Source organism: Aspergillus puulaauensis, chromosome 3, assembly GCF_016861865.1.
Source record: "Aspergillus puulaauensis MK2 DNA, chromosome 3, nearly complete sequence".
Classification (NCBI taxonomy): Eukaryota; Fungi; Ascomycota; class Eurotiomycetes; order Eurotiales; family Aspergillaceae; genus Aspergillus; species Aspergillus puulaauensis.
Window position 1 is genome coordinate 2,037,118 of NC_054859.1, and position 27,548 is coordinate 2,064,665.

General features: G+C 51.3%; 14 protein-coding genes and 1 non-coding gene across 15 annotated transcripts; 10 read left to right on the top strand and 5 right to left on the bottom strand.

Moving 5' to 3' along the window:
- Positions 1-57: 57 nt before the first annotated feature.
- Positions 58-519, bottom strand: APUU_30812A (cytochrome c oxidase subunit 6B family protein; the record flags this gene model as incomplete). Its single annotated transcript, XM_041701947.1, has 2 exons — positions 58-180; positions 295-519. 2 exons carry the CDS (start codon positions 517-519, stop codon positions 58-60), a joined length of 348 nt encoding a protein of 115 aa, XP_041554781.1.
- A 434-nt stretch (positions 520-953) lies between these two features.
- Positions 954-1,582, top strand: APUU_30813S (protein SYS1; the record flags this gene model as incomplete). The annotated part of the gene is made up of 2 exons (XM_041701948.1): positions 954-1,201; positions 1,267-1,582. The coding sequence occupies 2 exons, from the start codon at positions 954-956 to the stop codon at positions 1,580-1,582; spliced, it is 564 nt and encodes a 187-aa protein (XP_041554782.1).
- Positions 1,583-2,162: 580 nt separating this feature from the next.
- APUU_30814S (class II aldolase/adducin domain protein) lies at positions 2,163-3,360 on the top strand (the record flags this gene model as incomplete). Its single annotated transcript, XM_041701949.1, has 5 exons — positions 2,163-2,451; positions 2,534-2,794; positions 2,866-2,998; positions 3,071-3,239; positions 3,286-3,360. 5 exons carry the CDS (start codon positions 2,163-2,165, stop codon positions 3,358-3,360), a joined length of 927 nt encoding a protein of 308 aa, XP_041554783.1.
- A 199-nt stretch (positions 3,361-3,559) lies between these two features.
- Positions 3,560-3,631, bottom strand: APUU_t30012A. The gene has a single exon. It is a non-coding gene; the product is annotated as a tRNA-Glu (tRNA).
- A 734-nt stretch (positions 3,632-4,365) lies between these two features.
- Positions 4,366-5,820, top strand: RRP6_1 (Golgi transport complex subunit COG5; the record flags this gene model as incomplete). The annotated part of the gene is made up of 1 exon (XM_041701950.1): positions 4,366-5,820. One exon carries the CDS (start codon positions 4,366-4,368, stop codon positions 5,818-5,820), a length of 1,455 nt encoding a protein of 484 aa, XP_041554784.1.
- Positions 5,821-7,991: 2,171 nt separating this feature from the next.
- Positions 7,992-8,462, bottom strand: APUU_30816A (uncharacterized protein; the record flags this gene model as incomplete). Its single annotated transcript, XM_041701951.1, has 1 exon — positions 7,992-8,462. One exon carries the CDS (start codon positions 8,460-8,462, stop codon positions 7,992-7,994), a length of 471 nt encoding a protein of 156 aa, XP_041554785.1.
- Positions 8,463-10,746: 2,284 nt separating this feature from the next.
- APUU_30817S (C2H2-type zinc finger protein) lies at positions 10,747-12,750 on the top strand (the record flags this gene model as incomplete). Its single annotated transcript, XM_041701953.1, has 2 exons — positions 10,747-12,525; positions 12,583-12,750. 2 exons carry the CDS (start codon positions 10,747-10,749, stop codon positions 12,748-12,750), a joined length of 1,947 nt encoding a protein of 648 aa, XP_041554786.1.
- A 1,146-nt stretch (positions 12,751-13,896) lies between these two features.
- Positions 13,897-14,487, top strand: APUU_30818S (uncharacterized protein; the record flags this gene model as incomplete). The annotated part of the gene is made up of 3 exons (XM_041701954.1): positions 13,897-14,017; positions 14,096-14,199; positions 14,284-14,487. 3 exons carry the CDS (start codon positions 13,897-13,899, stop codon positions 14,485-14,487), a joined length of 429 nt encoding a protein of 142 aa, XP_041554787.1.
- Positions 14,488-15,226: 739 nt separating this feature from the next.
- APUU_30819S (uncharacterized protein) lies at positions 15,227-16,819 on the top strand (the record flags this gene model as incomplete). The annotated part of the gene is made up of 1 exon (XM_041701955.1): positions 15,227-16,819. The coding sequence occupies one exon, from the start codon at positions 15,227-15,229 to the stop codon at positions 16,817-16,819; it is 1,593 nt and encodes a 530-aa protein (XP_041554788.1).
- A 407-nt stretch (positions 16,820-17,226) lies between these two features.
- On the top strand, positions 17,227-20,146 carry MSH2 (mismatch repair ATPase MSH2; the record flags this gene model as incomplete). The annotated part of the gene is made up of 2 exons (XM_041701956.1): positions 17,227-17,250; positions 17,327-20,146. The coding sequence occupies 2 exons, from the start codon at positions 17,227-17,229 to the stop codon at positions 20,144-20,146; spliced, it is 2,844 nt and encodes a 947-aa protein (XP_041554789.1).
- A 486-nt stretch (positions 20,147-20,632) lies between these two features.
- Positions 20,633-21,058, top strand: APUU_30821S (uncharacterized protein; the record flags this gene model as incomplete). The annotated part of the gene is made up of 3 exons (XM_041701957.1): positions 20,633-20,752; positions 20,829-20,921; positions 20,993-21,058. The coding sequence occupies 3 exons, from the start codon at positions 20,633-20,635 to the stop codon at positions 21,056-21,058; spliced, it is 279 nt and encodes a 92-aa protein (XP_041554790.1).
- A 25-nt stretch (positions 21,059-21,083) lies between these two features.
- On the top strand, positions 21,084-23,434 carry GPI1 (phosphatidylinositol N-acetylglucosaminyltransferase subunit Q/GPI1; the record flags this gene model as incomplete). The annotated part of the gene is made up of 5 exons (XM_041701958.1): positions 21,084-21,218; positions 21,279-22,413; positions 22,461-22,922; positions 22,975-23,060; positions 23,111-23,434. 5 exons carry the CDS (start codon positions 21,084-21,086, stop codon positions 23,432-23,434), a joined length of 2,142 nt encoding a protein of 713 aa, XP_041554791.1.
- Positions 23,435-23,606: 172 nt separating this feature from the next.
- Positions 23,607-23,816, bottom strand: APUU_30823A (HMG-box domain-containing protein; the record flags this gene model as incomplete). The annotated part of the gene is made up of 1 exon (XM_041701959.1): positions 23,607-23,816. The coding sequence occupies one exon, from the start codon at positions 23,814-23,816 to the stop codon at positions 23,607-23,609; it is 210 nt and encodes a 69-aa protein (XP_041554792.1).
- A 547-nt stretch (positions 23,817-24,363) lies between these two features.
- APUU_30824S (acyl carrier protein) lies at positions 24,364-24,820 on the top strand (the record flags this gene model as incomplete). Its single annotated transcript, XM_041701960.1, has 4 exons — positions 24,364-24,420; positions 24,481-24,558; positions 24,635-24,683; positions 24,750-24,820. The coding sequence occupies 4 exons, from the start codon at positions 24,364-24,366 to the stop codon at positions 24,818-24,820; spliced, it is 255 nt and encodes an 84-aa protein (XP_041554793.1).
- A 236-nt stretch (positions 24,821-25,056) lies between these two features.
- On the bottom strand, positions 25,057-27,366 carry RRP6_2 (exosome nuclease subunit RRP6; the record flags this gene model as incomplete). The annotated part of the gene is made up of 1 exon (XM_041701961.1): positions 25,057-27,366. The coding sequence occupies one exon, from the start codon at positions 27,364-27,366 to the stop codon at positions 25,057-25,059; it is 2,310 nt and encodes a 769-aa protein (XP_041554794.1).
- Between the last annotated feature and the right edge of the window lie 182 nt (positions 27,367-27,548).

Sequence of the window (27,548 nt, forward strand, 5' to 3'; positions counted from 1 at the left end):
CGTAACCCAGTGTCTCTGGTTTTTCAAAACTTCATCTTCACTCCAGTCTAAATCCCCTCACTTCTGTGACCATCCTTGCGATTTGAGATCGTTAACTGTAGCCGCATCTTCCGTCTTGATCCGCTCGATCGTCTTATCCCGGTTGTACTCCATCACGCGCTTTTCCTTGAAATATTTGACCTGTTTAAGAAAAAAAAAAGTCAGCCAGCGCTCCTAACTAGACTGGGGAAGCCTCCGCCTCCAAGCGCGGGGACGTAGAAAGCGTCCCGGAAATGCCAACAGGGTCATCCATACCCAAGCAGTTGAGCAAGCCGATTCAAACTCTGCAATCTCCTGCGCACACTTCTTCCGCGCTTCCGTATCGCCCTTGACAGAGTCTATGATGTCGTTGTTGTCCAGGCAGGCAAAGAAGCGATCGCGGCCTTCCCAGCATTTTTGTCGCGAGTTTCGATCGGGGGCTATACGACCGCCGTCGGAGGCCTTGCTGGAATCGGAGGAGGACCAAGAAAACCAACCCATTGCGTTTAAATTATCGTACAGAAATGTATAACGAGTGGAAATCAGGTTCGAAAGGAGTTGTTTGAGCTATCAAGCAGTATCAAAGTCTGGAGCTCCCGAGAGTCGCTCCGCTCCGCATGACTTCCGTTCCGGTCATGTGGCGCTAGGCTAGGCCAACATGGTCAAACTTCCCCATAGCCTCATCGTCGACAGCCTTCATAATTCCATTCCACCACCTCATTTACGCTTCTCGGTTGAATGTGCAAATTTATCCGACGGGCACATTTACGCAAAGGATATGATTTCGGGATTGCGCCCCATATAATCCAAACAAAAACATTTTCCAACTTATCGACCGCTCCGAACCCTGTCTACCTAAACGTGCCCCGGACGCTTCGCCGCGGACGACGCTAAACAACAAATCACCAGTCTCTTGCTGGTATAACTTATAGTTCATGCCCCCGCGCCGAAGACCTCCTCCAGCGGGGGCGCGGACAGACCTTCCACCGCTGAAAATCGTCCGCAAGATCCTGGTCCTCCAGCTTGCCTACTATGTTACCGCGACGGCCCTGATCTTGTTCACAACGCTGGTCTACGGCACGGCGTTCTCGCTGGACCTAGTACTCGGCTGGAATACATTACGAGGAGATACGACGCTGGGTTGGATGCTTGGGCTGGTGTGGATGTTGAACAGCTTTCTATGGTGAGTGTCTCGGACGTTTGTCGGTCATATGAATCAGGAGACCCCACTAACAAATGTTGATGCAGTGTTATATTCCTTCTCCTCCTCGTTTCGCGGTCTAAGCTTATCCCCGATTTCGCTCTTACGATTCATTTCTTGCATCTTATCACGACGTCGTTATATACACGCGCGATTCCATCTAATTTTCTCTGGTGGGGTCTGCAATGTGCCAGCGCAGCGTTTATGGTTTCCCTGGGGATCTGGGCGTGTCGGTGCAGAGAGCTTCAACCGATCAGCTTCGGGGGTATTGGTACTGGGCAGAACTCGGATCGAGGATCGGCTCAGGCGAGCAGCAGCAATGCGTACGAGATGGTGAATATGAAGGGAGACAACGCGGTATAGCATGTTTCTGCTCAGCTGGCATGCATTTGTCTCGTTATACATTTTATTAATTTCCTATGTTTCTTTCTTTCTTTTTTCTTCCCCGGCAGTTGTTGCGATTCCAGAGCTGCTTCGGGTCTTTTTTTCACTGTATCTATCTTAGTGTATACCCTAGCTGGCATGGGCATCTGTAGAGATGGCGTTTTTGAATTCGGGCGTCCATCATTTAGCTGAATAGAACAACTCAACTCGGTTGAATGGACGTGCAATGCATGTGATAATGCCGATGTCTCGATTACTTTACTATATTCATTCTTATCCTAGATCCTTCGTGGCAAGTGCATACATATAGTGACGTGAAATAACCAATGAAATCTCAACCCCAATAACGCCTTCAAATGACATTGCGCCTTCTCACAACAAGCCCGCACCACGAGTACATCATCTCCAACTCCGAGTGGGGTGCGCGGATACAGCTCCCGAACCAAGTTAAATAGACTGCAGAATTCCTCGAATCAACCATTCTATATATCTCATCCATCTAACTGCACCCTGTTTCACTTGACTCCAGATACTGAGTGACGCTGGTAAACTGCCCAAAATGTCCACCACCATCACCGAAACCACCAACCCCTCCCAGGTGGTTGTAACCAACCCAGACCCAAACCCCCACAGCACAACCAGAAACATCCCTCCAGCCTCCGAAGATAAAGTCTTCCAAGGCGTTGCGCGCGGCGACCGCGCCGGGAAGCTCAAGCTACGAGGCGTCCCGACCTTTACGGACCCCTATGCCGAGCGCCAGTGGATAAGAGAGCACATGGCCGCAGCATTCCGATACTTCGGGAGAGAAGGCCACAATGAGGGTATTTCGGGACATATTTCTGTTCGAGGTATGGCATTTACTCACACCTAAAGACCCGATCCAATCTTTCCTCCAACATGGCAGGAGTGCATGGTATTGATACGCTACAGACCCCGTCCTGAAGGATCACTTCTGGATGAACCCATTCGCGAAGCACTTCTCAGCCATGAAAGCCTCTGATCTGGTCCTCGTTGACCCGGAGGGATACGTGACAGAGGGCGGAGCGCAGCTACCTATCAACGAGGCCGGGTTCATGATCCATTCGGAGATCCATAGGGCGCGGCCGGATGTGATGGCTGCGGCGCATACGCATGGTATTTACGGGAAGACGTGGAGTGCGTTTGGGAAGCCGATTGAGATGATTACCCAAGGTGTGTACTTGCTTTTCGTCGTTATACGTAGTATGTGTTTGTTGTGATGTGTTTGCTAATGCTACGTATAGATTCATGCAACTTCTTCGGCAAATTGAGTGTCTATGAGGATCACGGTGGTGTTGCTCTGGCAGTGGACGAGGGACGCAATATTGCGAGAGCGCTGGGCCCGGACAATATTGCCTGCATTCTTCAGAATCATGGGTATGTCTTGTCTTCCCTTTCCCCGACTAGATATCACACTCTGCCCGGTTTGCTAGAGCTAACAATGAACAGCCTCCTGACAGTCGGCCAAACGGTTGACGAAGCCGCCTGGCTGTTCGTCAGTCTCGACCACGCCTGCCACGCACAGCTGATGGCCGAGGCGGCGGCTGCGAATGGAGTCCCGAAGAAGATTATCCCAGATGATGTCGCCCGGTATACTGCTGATGCGGCGCAGAATCCGGTACGTTTATCTATCTCATCTTGCAGCAGAGTACTGATAAATCTAGCACAACTTCTACACAGAGTTCCAGCCCGAGTTTGACTTTACTGTCGAGGAGAGTAACGGGCGGGTTCTTCAGTAATTCATCGTCCAGGGCTTAAATAGTAAATAAAAAATTGGATAGTATCGGAATGTATTGTAGGGCTAGCAAGTATTGACAGTATTGACGTCACTGTTGCGACATAAAACTCAAACCCGCTGCACAGCGACCAACTCTGGCTCCGCGTATCCAGAGATATCGGAATCAAAAGAGGAAAAAAAAGGATGACAGACATGTACATTTCCGATGCGGGGAATCGAACCCCGAGCTGCCGTGTGAGAGACGGCGATGTTAACCATTACACCACATCGGATGTTGTTGAGGAGTGTAATTTAGAAGTGCTATATGTGGCTGAGACCGCGCTACGAGGTCATGGGAAGCCACAGGTCTTCTTCAGCAAGGTTATTTGGCTTTTTCAGCTGTTTAGATGTAGACTCAATTGTCAAACATGATGATCTGGTTGCACAATTTTACGGTGGTGGGGCTCAACCACGTTACCACGGATATATATTGCAGAATGCTAACGCAGCTGGAAGACGGTTTGCGGGCGAGAACCCATATGCGAGACTCATACACAGAGTAATATACGGTGTATATCTTCACAGATATTATATTCCAGACAGAAACCAAACCAACTCGGCGACTGATCACAGTACTCGACATAGGCGAGTGAAGGTGAGTATGTGATGACTAAGCCACTAACCGACCCCTGCAGGCGGCATCAAAACGTCCAACACAACAACTGTGGACACTGGCCAGTCAACAGCACTTCATCCGACATCGCGCACAGCTAGCGGCAGATGATGGTCACGGTCCCTGCTCTGCATCAATTGGATCTGTCACATGCATTTGCCAGGTGCTGAATTGAGTTCTGTGCTTGAAGCGGTCATTCAAGACGACAGATACATCTACCACGAGCTGTAGAGTTATCCTTTCGACACGACAGCTAGGACTCCTCACAAATTTGATAGTGAATCGCCAATACCACAGCGACAGCCACTGCAGCCATCTTTGCGAACTCAGGCTCGAGCAGTCAAGCCAGGCGCCATGGCCGCTGAACCCTCGTACATCGACTATGAGGCCTTCCTGGACCCGGACTTCTCGCCAGCCTCATTTGCCAATTCGCTGGTGGTGGCCACCAACAATACCACAGACACACCGCTGGATCTGTCAACCCCGCTTTCCCGGGTATTGTTCGACCTCCAAGAGATCGACACGCATATCCACACGCTGACCACCAAATCAGCACTCCCCTTGCTGACGCACACGGGGGACCAAACCGCTGCTGCAAGCAAGATTCTCAAGGAAGCAGACGAGCAGATTGCCTCTGTCTCGCAGGGGTATGAACGACTAGAGCGCGAGGTTTTGCGCAAGTGGGAGGCCGCTGAGGAGGCGAGGCTGGCTACGGAGAACTCTCTGGCCACCGTGCGCCTCGCACGAGCCGTTGCGCGATGCATTGCGCTTGGTAGGCAGCTCGACGGCCAGATGATGGAAGTCACTGGTCGTGGCGGGCTTCCTGGAGCAGGCGGAAGCGACGGGACAGCATCCCCGGGCCCTGGACGAGACGACAACACCCGTGCGCTTGAGCGCGCTGCATCAACGATCGTGAGCCTGCGTCGTCTGCTTTCTGACACGGGCGTTGGCGAGGAAGGCCACGGTCTCGACCGAGTCAAGGTCATTCGCACTCTGAAGAGCGAACTGCTGATTCCGGCGGAGAACCTCGTCAAGGCCAGAGCACAGCAAGCCATCAATCGGTTTTCCATCTCAACTAGCAACTCAAGCAGCAATGGCGCAGCCGCACAGTCAAGCTACAAACAAGCGCGCGACGCACGAGCCCGTCTCATATCAGGCGTTAACGTGCTATACCTGCTCTCTCCTCTGCCGTCGAAAACAACCACCACCCAACCTGCAGACTTCCATCCAGAACTCCTCCTCTCCACTCTCCAAGGCTACATCCAGACCACCACTGTCGCTTCCCTCAACAACCTCTCCCGCGGGCTAACCATGCTCCCAAGCCTTGACCGGACCCTCCCCGAAATCACCGCCCGCTGCCAGGACATCCACGCCCTCGAAGCGATTCTCAGCACAATCAAAGCCCCCTCCCACCCATCCCTCCCCCAGCCGCAAGAACAAACATCCTTATCCTCATCCTCATCACCACCACCACCCAGCTCCGATTCTAAACCAACCAACCTCCTCACCCCCCTCCTCACATCCCTCGACACCCCCTCCCTCCCATCTTACTTCTGGCGCTCCCTCGCCTCTTCCCTTTCCCCACGCATCCAAGAAATCATCCACCGCGGCGGCGTCTCAGCACGAACCCTCCGCTCGAACCGCGACAAGCTCAAGAGGGAGATCCGTGAGTGTGTCTTGCGCGGGTCGCAGCTGCCGCAATCTGCCCTGGGGGTGGGGATGGAGAAACGGGACCAAGGACAGAACCAGAATTGGGAGCGCGAGGCAGCGGTTATGGTTAGTGCTGTTGTTGGGGTTTTGGAGCGGTAGGCTAGGCTATTCCCAGGGTGAGGATGGTTTGCAGGAGCCCAAGCAGCCATCGAATAGCAACGGAGAGCCGTCATTCGATGCTGCCAGCGAAGAACCCACGAGACAAAAGGATGTCCCTGAAAGGGTCTCATATATTCAGACCTTGAAACTATTTAATGGGCGGAAGACGGACGAGTATTGGTACCTGGTAGTTCTGGGCTGTGGATAAAGCCGTTCTTATTAGAGTGCCGCCTGTATTTATTTTGCGTAGCTTAACTTAGATATTTTATCTTATTATCCTATTACATATATCTATGCAGAATATACGGACGAGTGAATGAGGACTGGGCTTTGAAAGATCGTTATATGGTCTGGTTTCTTTGTCGTTCATGTCTATACATACGTAATGTTTATCGATATATTATTTAGGTTAGAGTTCGTTCTCCTGATCTTAACCCTGTATATTAATATATATCATACCAACGAGATTATGCAGCGCATCTTACTAGATACACCTACTCCCAGGATAGACATGTAGGTGCCTATAATATCAGGCACAGTTACAGTTACAGGCACAGGCACACTAGGTACCCGCGCGCCCCGGCTCCTGAGCCTCAATTTTCTTGCAACCTATTCGCAATAATAGAGAGATGATGACGATTATCGTATGACATTTACTCATCGAAGAGAAAACTAACACATAAGATTAAGCAGCGGCTTCAACAACCTAAACCTTACCTCCCTCACCTACCTCCAGGCTGCTGTTTTAGCGAACCTTCTCGTAGTTTCTTTCATCTGCCATTTACTGGACTGAGCAGGCTCGACGGGTAAATCCAGACGCATTATATTGGGGTATTGGACAGTGGTCAGTAGGCAGGTTGACTGCACTATGTATGCAATAAGATTATTCTTATTGCTTATGATATGCATGTGTTGTGCATGGGCATACGTAGACTCTACCGAACTGGGATGTTATTGGTTGGGAGGTACGAGGAGGCTTACACCGCTAGACGGAGCAGGGAGGTTGTTTCTTTGAGAAATTCCTTGGAGTATGCAGACTGAAGAGTACGACTCAGGTGTTGTGATCGGCGTCGACAGGGTTGGCTGAGTTGCGAGATTGTTGCCGCAGAGACGGGACATCGAAACCATCGCTGGTGGGAAAATGGTGGCAGGGCTGTTATTGGCGGGCTGACATCATTCAAATGCTGGTGGGATGTTGAATGTACCTGTGCTAGTTAGCAGCTAGAGCAGGTACCGCCCGTTTGGAGAAGCAGACGGCATTGTCCCGGAGTTAGTCCGGAGCCAGCAGGGCAGGTGACTCCGTATCGAGAGCCGATAAGGAGGGGCCAGGGCCACCCTTCTTTGTTGGGTTTTCTGACAAACTCTCTGGCATCCCTGCCACTTTGAAACCAGGTCCAGACCAACCGAAGGAGGGGCAAGAGCCGTCTTGCGTGGCGCCGTGCCTTGTGCCTCTGATTTTCAGGCTTTGGGAGGATCAGCTCGTTTGTAGAGGGTCGGGATTGGCCCTGGATGGGCATTGCCCCTCTTTGCGTCCCAGCCCCTGGTGTTGCCACAAAGTAAGATATCTGTCTGGAGTACGGTGCGGATGGTGTGATTGGTCCTTGGTATTGCTAATCGTATCAGCAGTCAGGCGCAGGTCAGGTGCAGGGGACAAGGCGATTCAACGGTACTCTCCCCAGCTCAACTCAGGCCCGTGGGAATGCGACTAATGCACCAGCTGTCATGGAGTGGTGGTGGTTGGGCCGCTTGGTCGCTGTGAGTGGCGGGGGTCGTCCAGGAATGTCCAAAACCTTGACCCCGCTGTTCTCCACAGTTGACAACCTGTTTAAATCATCGAGTCGAGAGAGCGAGGAACCTTGGGATCCAGACCAGTTAAGTACGGACTACGACAAAGAGTACCTGCGAAGAAGAACTCCGTGGTGTGGTCGAGCAGAACCAGTGGCGTGCGACAGTGGACTTGTTCGCGCTCGGACCAATTGTCGCCATTGCTCAGGCAGATCATGAAGTCGACATTGCGTGTCTGCTGCAGGATGGACGCAAGATGATGGCTAGGAACAGGGAACTGAACAGAGCGTGACGCTACCACCGCGAGAGTTCGACGACGAGCTGCCTAGAGGGGGCAGGACTCGACGTGGCGCTGCTTCTACGGTGTACAAAGTACTGACAGCACCTCAGATACTTACCCCGATGATTCCGGGGTTATCTTCCAATATCAAGAAGAGTGAGTGGCCTATGGGTCGCCCGAAGTATCGGGTTTCATACTCCTCGAGCGCAGTCGCAGCACCAGGTGTCCCGCCATTTGGCCGAACCACCATAACGGACGGATTCTCCATGGTCGTCAATCCTGATCTATCGAACGGCATTGAAGTATCCCACCACCATAAACCTAGCTGAGAAGTGGTTTCGACGTTCATTGCTGGGCGTAGTGGAGTATTCCTGACCATATCCTCTTGCTCCTGTTCGACAACCACAGGAACAAACTTTGCCAGAGTATGACCCTTAGCGACGTGATATAGGAGCAAACTGCGAGGTGGGCGAGGCGCCGAGGAGTGGGTGTTGGGTACGATCTCGATGTAAGGTACTCTGCATGTACGGAGAATCGCGTGGCAGCGCTCGGATTCACTCCAGCAGTCTGGACTCATAGACCATGAGTCTGGACAGATGGACGGGATTTTCAGAGCCTATCGGGACACCCGGGTTTTCGCAAAACCTCCCCATGGCCAGACCCTGCCGTAGAATCTTTATGGGGCGAAAATATAACTCGAAGAACCAGAGGGCTGAAGGGAGAGGCCCCGCCCGTCGAATGGTAACGTCACTGCGGCCTAACCATCAACCAGTTCGAGAACCTCTTCTGCGCCGGAAATGGAAGGATTGCGAGAAATGGCGGACATCACCAGCAATTATGCGGCCTTTTAATGGGCGACAGAGCACAGGGTCTTCCCATGGTTCCTGATTTGCGGCTGTCCTTGGGTGTTAAGTACTATAGTAGTATCCTCGTGCCTGGTTTCTTCCCCGTAAGCTCTCGGATGCACCGACCGGGCCTGATTGAAAGTCCAAGACTTGTCATGAAAGGGGTGTTTGGGCTGAAAACCTTCGTATTCCGGGACCCATGGCACGCTGTAGGGCGCAGGACTGAATAAACTGTATACGCTGTGAGTTAAGTTGGTTACTGAGCGAAGTTAGTTACCGATTGAAGTTAGTTAGTTATTAGGAGTTAGTTCGTTAACTACATAGTTAATGTTGGTGGTCAGGATTCTACACTGATCAGTCCTCCTCGTAATAATAACCGTGCAACTGTAACTTATCTATACTCTGTACGATAATATCTTCCAAAGTACTCGAGCTTTCTATTTGAGGGTCCAGTCTTTCTTTGACTTCCACCTACTACCGACTCCACAGCGATCGCACGTCGATGATTCGTGTCCGCCCATCCGGACCAAGTTGTCAGTACCTGGGGCTAACCCCCAGGCGTGCCTATCACGATGCAGACTGCCTGAGCGGATCATCATGACCTCGCTGAGGGGGTGGATGATTTCAGGTTGACTGAAATGCTCAGGGCCGGCTGCTGGTTGAATGAGTGAATCACGAAGCCCATTCACAGTCGTGGTAGAGGACTCCGGCCCATTATACTCTGAGTTCAATCATCGAGTAATGGTGAGAGCTTCCCCTCTCTTGCTCTGGTGCCCCTCGTTTCGTTTGCCTCCCGGCGTTTCTGATTCTGATAAGCCTCGTCCCCTCTACCAATCCAAGTATCGTCATCACCACCTGGACCGCCTGGATCGCTTTGCCGTCATTCACTATCGTTCCCCTTACTTAGCCACTTCCCTCCTCTTTACTTTCATCTTCCCCTTGTCTGCCTCTGCCTCTCTCCATCTCTCTGGCAGCCACGATCCCAGCCCTGCCCTTCCTCTACGCAGCCTTGCTCGGCTCCTCTCGGCTACGTCTCCAGATCGATCCTCTCCGCCTCATCTCGTGGCAGAAGTGTGCCTGGCTCCTCCCACTCCGGTGTCATATCGCCCTCCTATTAATAGGCTGTTTGGACTGATCTGATTTTATTTCAATTTTCGTCCACCCCTTCCTTCGCCTCGCGTCGATCCATCAATCGCGGCGTCCCTGTCTGAGCTGTATTCGATTCTCCGGCTATTATTATCACTTGGTCGCCCGGTTTTGCATTCGGTTTGGGGCTTGGCTGGGCCCCCCGGTGTCTTGAATTCCTACTGTCATACCCACAACCGTCCCGCGACTCGACGCCCGCTACTGAATCGTGATCCGTCGAGTCCACCAAAACTTCTGCGTCTCATCTCTCTTCTTGCCGCCCCCCCCCTCCCCTCGAGTTCTTCCATTCTTCCATCTTCAAATCCAGTTTTCTGGCCCTCCCTCACGTCCGGCCTTGTCCATTTCCGAACACCTCCCCCTTCCTCGCCTGAACCGTCGGGGATGAGCCCTCGGTACTAATGGGTGCCCTCTCTTCGTCTACAGCCTACCTACTACCCTTGCTTCGCCTTCTTCACCCGGAGGCCGTCTAGTCGTCATCCTCGAAATCCTTGTCCAACTCTCTCGTATTCATCGCATTCCCTCGCTTAAAAAAAAGCCCTGTGGACAAAACGAAACGCTTTCCCCTTGTAAGTGTTACAGATTGCACAATAGTAAGGGAAATAAAGCAACGGTGAAAATTGAGTTTCTTATGCCCAACTCAATCTTCATCCCTTGCTAGATGTCGCATCCCAGCGAAATTATCAAGGTCCACCTGCTTACATGATTTGCGCCTGTATCTAGTCAAACGTTGTCCGGTCGATTTCGTCTTTCCCTCTCGCCTTGAAAGCGCCAATTCTTCCGTATAGTTGTTGTGCTTGTCGGGTGCCCCTCCGAATCGGTTTCGTACATAGAAGTTGGAGCTTGGCTTGCCTATGAACTTTCGCTGTCACTATGTCCTTTCTGCCTGTCAATAACATTTCTTCGCCACCGGACCGTGCCATGGACGATGCAATCGCGACATCGGCCACACCTCGCCCTCATTCGGATAGCATGTCAACGATACAGGACCCCGGGATACCAACCGATATCAAAGAGGAACATGGCTTACGGCCGGCACACATGACCCACGAATCCCGTAGGAGTACACACTCGATCTCGGACGAGACTATACAAGCGGATTCGGACGCCGAACGAGAAGGCTCGGAGCATGAGTCAGAGCGGAAGGAAAACGCACCGCCATCGAAGAAGAAGAAGGGGCAACGATTTTACTGTACCGACTTCCCACCATGCAACCTGAGTTTCACACGAAGCGAGCACCTGGCTCGCCATATTCGAAAACATACCGGAGAGCGCCCGTTCCAGTGCCACTGCTCGCGACGATTTTCCAGACTTGATAACCTGCGGCAACACGCACAAACTGTGCATGTGAATGAGGAGATACCCGGTGATTCGCTGGCGGCCACCGGCACTCGCTTTCAGCGTCAGATTCGCACCGATCGAGTTCGGCCCCAAGGTCGTGCGAGGGCAGGTACAGGAGGAAGCCAGGGAACCCATAGCAGAGGACACAGCAGGAATCTGTCCACATCCAGTATCGCCTCAACGACTTCAACATTCAGCCAACCGGCAGAGCTGCGCCGGCGCCCGCCACCACTGATCATGGCAAACGATCCAACCACAAGATCTAGATTAGGTCTTGATCCGATGATGGACGCTCCCACTACGCCGCCGGGTCAGGTCCGAGCCATGCATGGGCCTCCAGGCGGCTCTCCATATACACCCACACATATGTATCCCGGTAATGCTTCACCTATGCACCCGTCATCTCAGGTTGCTGGCTTTTGGGACGGCAAGACCGCATCTCGCAGACTATCTGTACCCTCCGGAGTTAATCCATTCTCGGGGGTGCATTATCCTCAACCCTACCCGGCCCCGAGTTACGGGCCGCCAGGGGAAATATATGCTAGTCCTGTTAGCGGGAAATATCCCACGTCAAGGGATGAAAGAGAATACCCGACAGAAGCCGAGTTGCGGCGAAGAACGTGGCATTTTTCAACATGGGCAAATGTACCACGCGCAGAATATAGCGGGAACCCTAACCCGCCACCCTCGGAAACGCTTCCACCAGTTGGGGGTAATGACTCTGCGGATCGGCCGCCGCGCTTACCTGGAATTGAAAGTTTTGATAAGTTTGCAAGGCGGCCCTTGACACCACCTGTGCGCAGGTCGAGTCCAATGCAAGTCGACGCGCAACATAAGCCGCCGGCCCCCGGCTACAATTTCAGTGGGGGATACAACTACGCACCGCCGTCGGCTCGGCCAGCCCCGCCTGTTTCTGGCCCTGGCCATCGACGTGGTCACGTTTCGTGGGATATGTCGTTGCACACGAACTTGACGGGCCTTCACATCAGGGACAAGCCTCTTCCTCAGCGGGACTCATCGAACTGGAGCCAGCAAACTATTTCAGAGCTCCGTAACGTTGGATCTCGCCCGTCATCGTCATATCAGCAACAGCTCCAGGAATTCCGGGGCCACCATAGCCATGCATCGTCTTCGTACAGTACTACAACATCAAGTTCACATGCTGCGCGAACGAGTCCTGAAGACTCGAGCAGCAGCGAGGGAGTCCACACGCCGTCAACGGCATCCCTCGAGTACCACCCAGCCATTGTGCACAATAGCGGCTATGTCGAGCCCCATCATGCTCCATTCCCTTCTGACACATCCCAAACAGTACGCCCCCGTTATCCTGGTGGACCGGTTGCGATAGATCACTGATCCGGAGTACAGGCCTGTCCTCCTATACATCCACAACCCGAAGCATACCGCACAAAACACGAATCTCGGCCTGATATTATCAACAACAATGCTTCAAGAGACCCCGGAATGGGCCGACTAGAAGCTCTTGTTGCCGTCGCTACCAGCGAAAATAAGAATGGTGCGGATATTATGGTATAGTTAAATCTTATCCCATGATGCGTGATGCACCTCGCTTCTAAGGTTTCCATGTGCATGGACCAATAATACTTATTGGCTTCATCACTGCCCTCGTTACCTCAAAATTTCTTGCGAGCAAGCCCATATGTGGCTTGTGTCAGCATTCACCTTGACATAGGCACTATCTATCGTTTAGCTTTTCTTTTTTTTTTTTTTTTTTTTTTCTTTTGATTTTTGATTCTAAAGGGCGTTCTAGAACCTGGGCCTATTGTTATTTGATTATACACCACAGCGTTATGGCAGTTCTTGATGACTTGTGATGACTGATGAATAACGCATAGTGATGGGTTCCATGGAGGTGTTTTATATTTTATTCCATGTCAGTTTATTATGCTCGGATTATTTTAATGTTCCAGTCTCAGCTCTTTTTCTTGCTTTGTGTTTGACCTGCATGATCTGGCGTTTTCCTTTGGGTCGTATGTATCCAGCGCTTGAAGATACCCCAGCTTCAAATCCGGCTTTCCGCACGAAGCTCTGGGCAGAGATTCAGATTCCTCCGGTCGTGGCGTGGCAGCGTTATGCTTTTGTATATTTTCTGCTCTCACTTCACTATCCTGAATATATGAATTCATCTAAACCCAACTGTTTGCATAAAACTTGCAGCTTGAATGTCGGACAATATCGCGACATGAAATCCCACCAACTGATATCACTTCCCCATTAGCTTGGAGACTCCTTTCTCTATTTAGACGAGAACCCCACGATGATCTCACTACTCTGAGTACATTTCCTTGCACCAGCCCGAGGTGGACTGGCGCAGTGTAGCGTCCATGGCAAATGATCGCTCGGTGACGTCAGGGCCGAACAAAAGCATCACCGATTCTCCCCGCACAAGCTTGCCAGTATATAACCAGGGAATTTTCGGCGGTCTGGTTTGCGTAGAAACAAAAAAAAGTTCAATTCAACTGACTTTTCATACTGGATCACTCCCTTACCGACCCAACATACCCTACCTTACTACCTCAACTACCCGAAGCGACCAGGATACCCTAATCTACCACCTCACATTTGAACTGTTGCTACCTGGCGTCCTAAAACGACCGCCCGACTTCAATTACATCACAATCTTCTAAATCAAACTACACCCTACCACAACTACTCTACACAATGGCCGCCCCCCCAAAGAGCCGCACCGGTCTGTACCTCGGCCTCGGCGCCCTAGGCGCAGGCGCTTACTACTTCTACCGCGCTGGCGGCGATCCCAAGCTCGCGAAGGAGGAGATGAAATGTACGTACTATCATACCAAATCGGTCCCAGTTGTGTTTGTATAATTACCCCGGTAACTAACATGGCTGGTTGCTACAGATGATGTGACCAAAGTCCGCGGCAAAGCACCCACCGGAGGGCCCGGGGGCGAGCGAGCCGGCGAGAAAGCCGGCCTGGAGACGAATCTGAATCTTGATGAGGCTGTATGAACCACCTTATCTCCCCATTCACTGTCTTCGGACCCGATGGATGGATGGATGCAATAGCAGATGTTAATGTGTGAACAGGCCTACAACCCTAAGACCAAAGACGTCGACCTCGCCTCCCAGGCGCAGCAGAAGCTAGATAACCTTAGCCAGACTGGTAAGGAGCAGGCGGCGAAACTGCGTGAAGAGGCAGAGCAGCAGGCTGGCAAACTGAAGAATGAAGCTGGGGATAAGGCGAATGAGGCGAAGGGTGCAGCTTCGGGGTGGTTTGGGGGGAAGAAATAAACTGCTCACCCGCCCCTACCTCCTCGACTTCAAGCAGGAGTCTGATTACTCGCTGTGGTCCTATATGTATGGGACTAAGTGGGAGGATGATTGAAATGTGAATGGCGTATTCTGTACTGCGTACTAATTGACTATGAGTGCGGATGCGGAGATTGTTGGCTCGACTATGGTCTTGATACTTCAGTTTTACCGAACCAATTGATGATAATTAACGGACTCAAATAATTCAATACTAGTAGAAATACTTTTCTCCGGGGACGAGTGGGGTGCTGGATGGAGCCCAGACCGTGGGAGGTATGTGACATTCCAGCCTCGACCTGGATCACCGTAGTGACAGGTTGTATAGAATGGGAGGTTGAAAACTTAAAACTAAGATTCAACCCAGTATTTTCATTTCTTCTAACGTGATACTTTCCCCCCTGAAACTCTGGTCCTCATTAATTCCTGTCCAGTCGAAGTGCGCTGTCAAGATGACATGATAGTCCCACGTTCTGGTAATTTAACCTAATCCGGACACGAACGCCAACAGCGCGTCGCGACGCGTTTTCTCCTTAAAATCCAAACCCCAATTTTAACCGCCCATCCCTTTGCTCGACTTCAATTAAACAAACCTGAGTCTCGACCTTTTTACCTTTACTCGAGTGTGATTTTCAGGTTCTTGATTACTTTTCATGCTTAATACTTCACATTGTGTTAATTTTCCTCCTTACTCTACTTAATTAATTACAAGGAAGTCGCGATGCCTCGCACCTCCTCTACACTCGCCCGCTCGCGCACAACACGCCTGCCTCGAGCGAGCCAAGCGGGTATCCAGAGTTTCGCAAGAGCGACCAAGCCCGGCCTTAGTACATCGGCGTCCCTCAGTCTCATAGACGGAAAGAAGGATCTCGCCACTACCACCACCTCAACGCCCCGTCAACTGCCAGTCTCACCTTCCAAGAAGCGAAAACTGGGGGAGCTCGAAAATGTCGACTTCACGATCCGCGAGCAGCAGGAAGGCGAATCCGGAAATGACCCCGAAGAGAACAGCAAGAGCTCCTCCACATTAACGCCCTCCAAATCCCTAAAATTCAGCACCCTATCCGTCTCGACACCCAGTTCCAGAAATGCTCGCAGGAGCGGCCACTATGTCTCTACCCCGGTGCCATCGCCAACACCGCGTCAAGCACGCTCAGCACGAACTCAACCTGAGCATGAGGATAAAGGCGGCAGTGTATACACGCCGAGTACGCCGACGAAGCCGCGCGCTCCGAGACAGACTCAGCCGCTACCGCGATCGAACGCATGTATTCTTCCTATTACGCGTGCGCCCTGTGTGGCGGAATTGGTCACGCTGCATTCGGCGTTTCTTAAGGCGTTGACTATCCATGCAGCGCATAAGGGTGTTGCGGCGCCAGCGGACCTGAGAGAGTTTTTGCCAAGTGTGGAGCGAATCTGGAAGAAGAGGAAGGTTGTTGTCAAGGATTTGCAGAGGTTGTTGTGGGTGCTGAAGATGAAGCAGTGTGAGAGTGGCATGGGGTATCGGCTTGCGAATCATGGGCTTGGCCGAATTTGTTTGGAGAAGGTGAATGGGCGGAATGATCGCCTTGATGATGAGGGTGATTTGCAGGCGCGGTTTGAGGAGGCGGTTGATTCGCTCTGGGAGAAGGCCCTGGATGATGCTGGGGGTGATGAGGGGAGTGTGGATTTTATGGGAAACCTCGGCCTGATTTCAATTGAAGAATCGCTGGCACCATTCACCGCATTTCGAAAGGGACAGCAGCGGCTGCAGGATTTGAAGGGGGGTGTTATTAAGATGAAGATGCAGAATTTTTTGGCTGAGGCCGCGGGCGACGAGACCTCGAGTACACCTGCGAAAGTGCGCAATGCGACCACGAGTCGGCGCGAGGGGCTGCTTGATCGAATTAAGAATAAGCAGTTGCGACAGTCGAAGTTGCCTCCGCCGCCGTCTAAGGAGGTTTTGCTCCGCCGTGCTGCATCTGGACGTATCGAGGAGGTTGCAGGCGTGCTGGCTCTTCTTCGACCGGCCGGGTATGTGGGAAATGGCCCACTGGCAAGGATGGCGGCGCAGCGCACTCCGTTCTGTCTGGAGACCATTGTCCGCAATGTACAGGACTCAACTCGTAACCCAATCTCGGAGCAAGACGTGGAAGCTTGCCTGGAGATCCTTTCTCGTGAAGATGTTGCCGGCCACTGGGTGAACATTGTTGTCGTTAACCAGCTCAAGTCGGTCGTCTTGAAGTCCTGCGGCGATGTCCAATTGAAGGACATTGGGGCCAAGGTGGCTCAATTGAAGCCTGGATGGGAAGAGTCTCCAAAACTCTTGGTCTGATACTAGTATTTGTCTGCACTCTTTTGTTTGGATCCATGTTTTCTGGCGATACCTCATGGCGATTGGCATTTTTGGAGTTATGACTACGGACTGCATTTTGTATACCGATTGCATTAGCGCTGTATTTCGATATCCTGTATGATAGACTATAAAACTAATGAACCTTTGAAGAACTGAAGAATTGAACCATACCATCATTCCAGTGTACATTTCTCACCCCCACTGATTGGCTAAAAACCACTTTGGCTCGACGCGGATCCACGTGACCGTGTCGCGTCTCGCACGCGCCAAGGAATCTACCTATCAATTGGACAAGAGCACTTGGAGAACGCAGGTCGACGATTCTACCACACCACAACGCCAGCATTCAGGTCATTCTCTACTAAACAGAGTGATACGCTGGCATCATGTCATCTCGACCAGATCTCAGGGTAAGCCCAATCACCAGCAACCCCCGCAAAACCAGCATAATCCGTCCAAGGATTCCCGCTAACTGTTTAACTCCAGGTCGACGACGAAGTCGGCTTCATCCGCTTCTACCGCTCCCTCGCCTCAGACGAGTCATCTCCCTCCAACAATGAAACGATCCGCGTCTTCGACCGCGGTGACTGGTACTCCGCCCACGGCGCCGAAGCCGAGTTCATCGCTCGCACAGTCTACAAGACCACCTCTGTCCTTCGCAACCTCGGCCGCAGCGAAACAGGCGGCCTGCCCTCCGTCACAATGAGTGTGACAGTCTTCCGGAATTTCTTACGCGAGGCGCTGTTCAGGCTAAACAAGCGCGTGGAGATCTGGGGCTCTGTGGGTACGGGAAAGGGCCACTGGAAGAAAATCAAGCAGGCGAGCCCTGGGAATTTGCAGGATGTGGAGGAGGAATTGGGCAGTGTGGGTGGGATGGGAGATGGGGGTGCGAGTGGTGCGCCGATTATCCTGGCTGTGAAGATTAGTGCGAAGGCCGGGGAAGCAAGGAACGTGGGTGTTTGTTTTGCGGATGCGAGTGTGCGCGAGTTGGGGGTTAGTGAATTTCTGGATAATGATGTTTATTCGAACTTCGAGTCCCTTGTTATTCAACTTGGGGTGAAGGAGTGTCTTGTGACGATGGATGTCAACCGGAAGGATGTCGAGTTGGGGAAGATTAGGGCTATTGCGGATAACTGCGGGATAGCGATTTCGGAACGTCCCGTTGCAGATTTCGGGGTACGTGATATTGAGCAGGATTTGACACGGCTACTGCGTGATGAGCGTTCTGCTGGGACGTTGCCGCAGACGGAGTTGAAATTGGCGATGGGCTCTGCGGCGGCGTTGATTCGGTATCTGGGCGTGATGTCAGACGCTACGAATTTCGGGCAGTATCAGCTTTATCAGCATGATTTGGCACAGTTCATGAAGCTTGATGCGGCGGCGCTGAGGGCGCTGAATCTGATGCCGGGCCCGCGCGATGGGTCCAAGTCTATGAGCTTGTTTGGACTGTTGAACCATTGCAAGACGCCTGTTGGGAGTCGGTTGCTGGCGCAGTGGCTGAAGCAACCCTTAATGGATCTAGCAGAGATTGAGAAGCGGCAGCAGCTTGTTGAGGCGTTTGTCGTCAGTACCGAACTGCGGCAGACGATGCAGGAGGAACATCTGCGGTCGATCCCTGATCTCTATCGCCTTGCAAAGCGGTTCCAGCGGAAACAGGCGAACTTGGAGGATGTGGTGCGTGTGTATCAGGTCGCGATTCGCCTGCCTGGGTTTGTGAATTCCTTGGAGAATGTCATGGATGAGGAGTACCAGACTCCGCTAGAGGCCGAGTACACGACGAAGCTGCGAAGCCACTCGAATAGTCTTGCGAAGCTGGAGGAGATGGTTGAGACGACGGTCGATCTGGATGCGCTTGAGAACCACGAGTTTATCATCAAGCCCGAGTTTGATGATAGTCTGCGCATAATTCGCAAGAAGCTGGATAAACTCCGCCACGACATGTATGTCGAGCATCGGTCTGTATCGAAGGACTTGGACCAGGAGATGGACAAGAAGTTGTTCTTGGAAAACCATCGAGTTCACGGCTGGTGTTTCCGGCTGACACGTAACGAGGCCGGTTGTATTCGCAACAAGAAGGCGTACCAGGAATGCTCTACGCAAAAGAACGGTGTCTACTTTACCACGTCGACGATGCAGTCCTTGAGAAGGGAGCACGATCAGCTCTCCTCCAACTACAACCGCACTCAGACAGGGCTTGTCTCTGAAGTTGTCAATGTTGCAGCCTCGTACTGCCCCGTTCTGGAGCAGCTAGCCGGCGTCCTGGCCCATCTCGATGTCATTGTTAGCTTCTCCCATGCCTCTGTTCACGCACCTACAGGCTATACCCGACCCAAGATCCACCCCCGAGGCACAGGAAATACAGTCCTCAAGGAAGCGCGTCACCCGTGCATGGAGATGCAAGATGACATCTCCTTCATTACTAACGATGTATCGCTGATCCGCGACGAGTCGTCATTCCTAATCATCACCGGTCCCAACATGGGCGGTAAATCGACCTACATCCGAATGATTGGCGTTGTTGCACTAATGGCCCAGACGGGTTGTTTTGTGCCCTGCACAGAGGCGGAGCTGACCATCTTCGACTGTATCCTTGCTCGTGTCGGTGCCAGCGACTCGCAACTCAAGGGCGTTTCAACCTTCATGGCGGAGATGCTTGAAACATCTAACATTCTCAAATCAGCAACGTCTGAATCCCTGATTATCATCGACGAGCTTGGCCGCGGTACCAGTACATACGACGGGTTCGGTCTCGCCTGGGCTATCTCAGAGCATATCGTTACTGAGATTCGTTGTTTCGGGCTGTTCGCAACTCACTTCCACGAATTGACAGCACTGGCAGATCGGTACCCGAAATCTGTCAAGAACCTGCACGTCGTCGCGTTCATTGGAGACGGAACGTCGACGAAAGAAGAAGAAGAGAAAAAGACCCAGCAGAAGGTCACGCTCCTGTACCGCGTTGAGCCCGGAATCTGCGATCAGTCATTTGGTATCCATGTCGCTGAGCTAGTCCGCTTCCCAGACAAGGTGGTCAATATGGCTCGGCAAAAGGCTGAAGAGCTAGAGGACTTCACCTCCGCTGATCCGACAGGGAAACCCTCGGCAACGGCGATTGACAAGTACTCTCAGGAGGAAGTGGAAGAAGGAAGCGTCTTGCTGAAGGCGATGTTGCAGAAATGGAAGGCTGCCATTGAGGAATCGGGTAAGGATCTGACTGTTGAGGAAAAGAGGCAGGTTATGAGGGATCTGGTCAAGGGCGATCCGAAGTTGCAGGAGAGTCGGGTCTTCCAGGGCATTCAAGCATTGTAAAGAGCGAGCTTTTAAGGGTTTGTTTGTGGTCTGCGGTTCGATTTATACTTGCGTTCTATCTAATGGTGGTATGGCGTTTGGGATGGGATGGATTCTAGATATGTTGTTAACATATGTCTCGGATAATGAAATATGCACCTTCTATATTTTCTTTCAATGTCCTTTAGAAGTTTTTTCACATAAATTAATTTGAACAGCTTGGAACCATCTCTTTGCCCTGTTGTAGTATGGGATCACGTGGGGCAGCGGTCCAGACGCTTTTAGAGTAAATAAGGAATTCGCTGGATAGCCCGCGGCGACACCACCGACACCCGGAACGCTCATTCATCTCCTGTTCTTTCCTCCATTGTTCGCCATAAGTTAATCCAGGATTTAGCTTTTGCGCGTCGCTCCCTCTTGATTCTGCAATACTCGATCCTTTCCACTCGCCGCTCGCTATGTCCCTCCGGTCCAATTAACGCTGGTCCATCCGCAACAGCTTGATTCATGCACCCCTTTTCCATCCTCACCCTCGGCATTTTCGTTGCGGGATACATTACCGCGAGGTGGGACCTTGTCACCCGACTATACGAACTCGCCATATTCGCGTGGGATCACGGCGTGGTGGTGCGTGTCCATTTCCAACCTTTCTACCTGTCGCGCTACTTCCCCACGGCTCCGCTAACCAGCTACGCATTTATAGACCAGAACCGCAAAGGGATTTCTCTTCCTCTCCGTTTTCTTCTTCGTCCTCATCATTCCGATCAATCATCTTGCGCAAAAGGAGTTCGGTCAGGTATGCTATGTCGTCATTTATTTGGAGCGCCCGAGCCGTACAAAAGCTAATTCACTGTCGCTACTTAATAGCACCCTCGACCCGTCCACCTCGGTGTCTCCGCTCGGGAACAACTACGCCGTCGAGGCTCGTTCTAGTTTTTTTTGAGTGGAGGATGACAACATGCAGATGAGCGATGGATTGTTACGGGTATTTTGGCCATACGACCTCCCCCGGTCGTCGTCGCCGGGTGTGATTGTCGGATGGCGGAATTCAGAGCTGGATCTGTTTGTGTTGGCTGTGCTGGAGGATGTCGAGGTACGCCATGGTTTCCTGCGTACTTGGCTTGGAGGAAGCTGCTAATTCGCGTTTGCGCAGCCTCGAAATGTTGACAATGCCCTCCGCGCGGGAATTTTATTCCGCCACAGCCCTCATCCCGTTCCGCGCATATTTGGTCTTTGCGGTCGTTCATCGATGCATGTTCTAGGGTCGACTAACCTGCGCGAACCGCCGACGGCCTTCAATCCGTCGCATTTGATTGTAACTACTCGCTCGTCAGGCAAGATTCCGAGAATATATTGTCCACCGGAGACGGGCCTTTCGGTTCAGGTTATTATGTTCCATCGTCCGGATCCAACGAGGATGGAGTATATGTCGCTGAATCCTATTTCGCTTGCTTTGGAGGACAAGGTGCCTGCTGCGGATAAGTCGGACTCGGTTTCGGATACGATAGAAACAGGAGAGGTGATACAAAAGGCTCGCGCGCAAAAATTGGTGGATAAGCTGCGACTTCATACGGTTGTCAAGCATGTTGCATCGCATAAAGAGTTGGCGCTTCCGTTTATCGTTAACCAGGTTAATTGCGCATATGAGATGGGGAAGTTGATAGAAAAGAACAGCAGTTTGATTGGACTTCGCGTGAAGAGGAGTATGAGTGTTTCGGAACGGGTGGTTGAGTCGGCGACAACAATGTGGGACATGTTCGTTCTCGGGGTGTCTTACGTCTTTTGGCAGTGGATATGGCCTGTTATTACCCGAGTGTTTGTGATCGGGCTGGTGTTTCATCGCGCGATTGCAGACTTTGTTCTGCAAGTTCTGGAATGGCGTGCCCGACCTGACGCCGCGGCATTGAAGGATATCTCTGCGACAGCTCAGCAAGTGGACATTCGCCTGCAACAATTCTGTTATTGGCCCACGCAGTACGTCAAATTACGGCAAAGGAAGGACGATTGGGAGAGTGTCACGACATACCACGCGCACTATATCCGGTTTTATAACAGCCTGTGGCTAGTTGCGAACGATGTGATTATTGGGATTGCTATGGGGTCGTACATCATTGATAACGCCAACTGGGTAGCTTATCAGATCAACTTCGTTCTCAGTGGTTGGACTGTCGAAGGTCTGCAACGGACGATTTCCTGGTTGATGGACTGGCCGGCCGGTCTAAAGTTGAATAATGAACTTGCTGCATTCCTGGGTGATCTCTTCTTGTGGGTTATTGAAAACTGGGCAGGTATGATAGACACCCTCTTCGTTACGGACTTCTGTTAACTGGCCAAGCATGCATCACGAACCTCCAACCATACCTCCCTCATATCATCTACGTTATCGGCTGCTCAAGCTTCGCCGGCGCCAGCATGCCAATAGCGCTCTTTTCAGACCTCATATCTATACTAACAGTACACATATACTCGTTTTACATTGCATCAGCGCGGATATTCAATTGGCAACTCACCATCATCATTTCGCTCTTCCACTTGTTTCGCGGAAAGAAGCGGAACGTCCTCCGCAACCGTATAGACTCTTGCGATTATGACCTCGACCAGCTTCTTCTCGGGACCATCCTTTTCACTGTGCTTTTCTTCCTTCTGCCTACGGTCATTGTGTTTTATCTGGCGTTTACCTCTGCGCGGATGTTGATCATCACGCTGAAGGCAGGCCTTGACACCTGGCTGGCTTTCTTAAACCACTTTCCTCTTTTTGCGTTGATGTTACGAGTGAAGGATTCGAGGAGGTTGCCAGGTTTGTTTTACTTAATATTTCATAGTTGGCCACTCACCTAACTGGTATGCAGGCGGAATCCGATTCGAACTCCGCGAAGAACACGATAACTCGCTCAGTAATTCCTTGGATCCGACTATACACTATATCCATCTCGAGGTATAATTCCCCAAGCACACGTCAGCCATCATTCAATTAACACCCATTAGTCCATTCCTCTAACCCTTCGGGCCATGTTTGACCAATACTTCCAACTCGGCCACCGCCTCCGAAAACACTACCTCTCTCCCCAAGTCATCTTCTGCCTCTTCACTGGCCGCTTCGTGCCGCCAATTCACCGCCGCAGCCTCTACAGCATGCAGTACAGCATGCTTCCGGATGTCCGGCCATCTCTAGCACAGGTGTGGAGCGAGCTAACCCAACCGAGAAAATCAGGTGGTGGAAGTGGTGGTTCAAGTTCCGGGATTGGCACTGGGGCGAATGGGGTCATGAAAGGAGGGTTTGGCGAGGCCAGGAGAAGGGGTTATCGGTAACGATGACTGCCATTTCCCTCAAAGCCCTAACGGGGCAATATATATATGAGGCGACGGTAGCCTCGTCTCATTATAATAAATGATAAACATTCTGCATTCGTATTCTGCCTTCGTAGCCCATGATAATATAACTAGACTAATTACAATACATGGGTTATTAGGCCAAGGTCACTTAACCAATTTGTGTCGCTGGATTCGATTTCGCCCCCTTCCACATCTCAGCCACCTTCTTGAATACCTCTTTGTGCGGAGCGTCCGGGTTCTTGGTCTTGTATTTGGGGATTTCATCCTTCATGAACTGGTGGTAAGCTGAAAGCGGTTTCTTTCCGCCTCCTTTCCTGGCGCTTCCGCCTGGTTTTGATCCTGTGGTAGGGGATACCATGGTTGGTTTTCCTAAGGGAGTTTTAATATATAATTTATATGTAGGCGGGTATATTACCTCGTTTATTGTTTCGGTATGACTTCGTTATATATATAAGACAAGGTCATATAACAACAATGAAATAAATATAAATATAAGTAAAAAAAAAAAAAAGACGAGGGAATCTTTCAATACCCGATATAAGATAAGATATACCAATTGCGGAGTCATGGTTGAGTGGTGATATCAATTAAAGTCTAATTTAGACCTGCTATAACAAACAACAGTGCCCTTCCATGGATCAATGGGCACATGCAGGCGAATAGCGCATACAACCATAATAATTAACTTTCTCGCATGATCGCTCCACACCCGGAGTTTCCGGAATAGACCCTATTATTAAATTATTGTAGCTGCTTTTCCGGTATTTCAGGGTGTGACCTGGTTATTATATGTTGTTCTAAGCCTCGCCCTAACTTCTGCCTTTAGTGTTTAGTGTCGCTATCCATCTACCTAAACCAGCCTCTAAGCATATACATACATACCCACTATTTAAACCAGCTTAACAATGAACATCGACGAAACAATCTGCTACATCACCGGGAACCTCTTTGAGATCGACGATGTGCGTCTATTTCATTTATCTCATTCATTATCCATAGGTACTAACCCTGAGAAACCGCAGGTAAGAGGGAGCTCGAACTTCAACAACCTTGGCCTTGACCAAGGAAATATCACTCAGTTGATCCAGCACTTGAATGAGGTATGTTATTTATTTTCATCCTTTTTATCTATTTAACTCCAGGGGAAAAAAGACACTGATTATGTTACCGCTGAAGTCGCTAGATCTTGATATCCCGCTTGATAAAGCGAAGGATTTCAATACGGGTGAGTGTCTAATTAGTTTATGCTTTGCTTTATGGAATGGAAATGGCTGACAGGGTGTTTTGGAAGTTGGGGATTTGGCGGATTATATCGAGGAGGAGTATGAGGAAGAAGACGATGAGGGGCGGCCGAGTGATTAGGATGTTGGGTTACTTGGGAAGTACGGAGAAGGTGGATTGGATTGTTTACGTCGGCTATGAAGGATTTACTTAACTACTAATAGGGCATGGTTGGGGTGGCCTGACTAATTTATTGAAGTAATTCTGATTCCTCATATTCAAGAGTAGACCAAACAGGGTATCGCTATGCATTCGTATCACTTATGCAACCTAATTCTCATATACATGCAAAGGAAGTACAGAAAAGGTAAACCCAATTACCTGAATGTATGGCTCTTCCCAGGTAACTCGCGTTTCTCTTTCCGCACGCCGGATGGGGCCTCGAGCGCTTTCTTGTAAGGGTTGAATGGCCGTTTTGGTAGCCCGGATTTAGCCTGCGGTGCGTGGAGAACGGAATCGGCGTTGTCGTAGTTGAAGGGTGTTGTGTCCTCTGCAGACTGAGACTGGTTCTGCTTGTCCAATTTTTTCTTCTCTCTCTTTTCTTTCCGGCGCTGTTTCTTGGATGGTGGTACGTCGACGTCGATTGGGATCTCGTCAAGTTCGGCTTCGGGTTCTGTGGAGGCTGCGGAGGTTTCGGCTTCCGCCGGATTTTGTTGTTGCGTAGACTTGCGTTTGCGGGGACCGCCGAGTTCCTTGACGGTGAAGATCTTGTTTTTATCCTCTTCTTCCTTCGTTGGTGCTGGTGGGGGAGTGACTGGTTTGGGTGGTTGCGCAGCTAGTTTGTCGCGGGCTTCGGAGACGGTTCTCGGCATGGGTGGTATAGGGAGGGAGAGGCGCAGTGCTTCAGCGGAAGCTACCAGCGAATACTCTGGTGGGGACGAGGGCGTTTCGGTGTTCAGCACAGAGCCCCAGAACTGGGAGACATCGAAGCGAGAAGCGGTAGGGAACGATCCATCCTCTGTTGTTACAGGAGGAGTCAAAGGAGCCTGTGGCTGTTGTGCGGTTCTGGTGGGCTTGACATAGATGTCGCGCCATTCAGGTCCATCGGCACCTTCAGCCTTTGCTGTTTTGATGACTTCCAACAGGTCGGGCATGCGTTCCTTGGTGATGGGTGTGACGGGGGAGAGTGTTCTAAACAGGGTTCCAAGGTCTTGTGGCATCACCTGCGAGACTCGGAAAAGAGCGTGCTTCGGGAAAACGCACTGGACGCCTTCATCTTCTTCCCGAGCTACGTTGTCGCGCCATTCGTGAACCGCCTTGAGAACAGCAAACTGCTCTCTGCTCAAAACAACCTGGCTGCGTGTCATCAGATCATACCAGCCACCCGCGCCTTGGCCTGTCGCTGCGTCATAAACGGGGCGCTCATAACGCTGCAACGCCTCGGTCTTCGACCTCTCCAGCACATAGTCGACAAGATTATCCTGGGGGGTGGAGTTCTCTACCAGCTCGTTCCGTATATTGTCGTAAATGTAGAGAAGGTAATGTGTGTCAGAGCGAGCGTAGTCGAACATACCAGACGGAAGAGGTCGAACTCGCCAATCGGCCATCTGATACCTTTTATCGGCCTCGAAGTTGACAAATTTTTGCAGTAAGAATTTCAAACTCTTCTTCGTATAGTTCAACGCATAGGCTGCATGGTAAGTGTCGAACATGCCCACGACGTAGAGGCCGAGATCACGCTGCAGCCAGATGATATCCATGCTCGCACCATGGAAGAGCTTGATGATGTTGGGATCCGTAAACACCTCATTGAGTACCTGCAGCTCCTCTCTCCAGGGTTTCAGCGTATCAACAACCCAGTCCTTGTTTCGAGTGCTGATCTGCATGAGCGATACGAGACCATGATATGAATGGACATCATGATGCTCCAGATCAATTGCAATCTCGCTTGCAGACTTCAGTTCCGCCAACATCTCCTTCACACCCTCAAAGGTATCCACAAAGGTCGCGGTTGTCGACTCAAACGGCAAATAGTCAATTGGAGGTGCTACAACGTAGGCAGATTCGGGATACTTCGCAGCGCGGATCTCGGTCTCGTATGGGTTACGGTACCCTTGTGGCGCATCAGCCGGCGGGATCAGCGACTGCTCTAGTGAATCTATAGCATGAGGCTTCGTCTTCAGTAGCGGCTTAAATGGCGACGTATCCGTAGAATCGATTTGGTGCTCAAACTGCAGTTGAGGCTTGGGGATTTTTGAAGGGCCATAGTCGTAGATCGTCGGGAATTTTTGCTCCCTTTTCGCAGCGGACTTCTCTTCCTCCTCTTTGTCCTGAAGCGACGGACTCAGTTTCTTGATGACCCCCGTAAACTCATCCAAGCAAGCATCTGCTCTTTCCAAAAGCGCATCGATCACATCCACGATTCCCCGCCAATTGTCCTCGATTGAATCTTCACCCGACAGTGTCGGCGCAGAGATATCCGTCCCAGCAGTAGCTGCTTTGAGGATCGACGATGTCAGAGACAGTAATCGGCCGCTTTGTTCGTCCAATCCCTCCGCAACTTCTGCGTTCGAGGACCGGTGGAAACTGAGATCATTCACGGGGAGCTGTCCAGTAGAGCGGGTGACCTCGAGAAGAGACGTTTGCAGCCGTTTCTGTAACGGGGCGAAATCAGCAGCGGAATCCATATCGACGACTTTCCGCTGAAGAATGGTTTCTCGAGGAAATTCGAGAGTTGAAATCGCAACAAAGAAAAAAAAGGCAGGCGGAGATGGAGAAATTTCTCTGGAGCGGAGGTGACCGCCTTCCGGAATCGGCGGACCTCCGATTATCCTGCTGGCGATTCCCGGTCTCGACTCGCGATATTCCT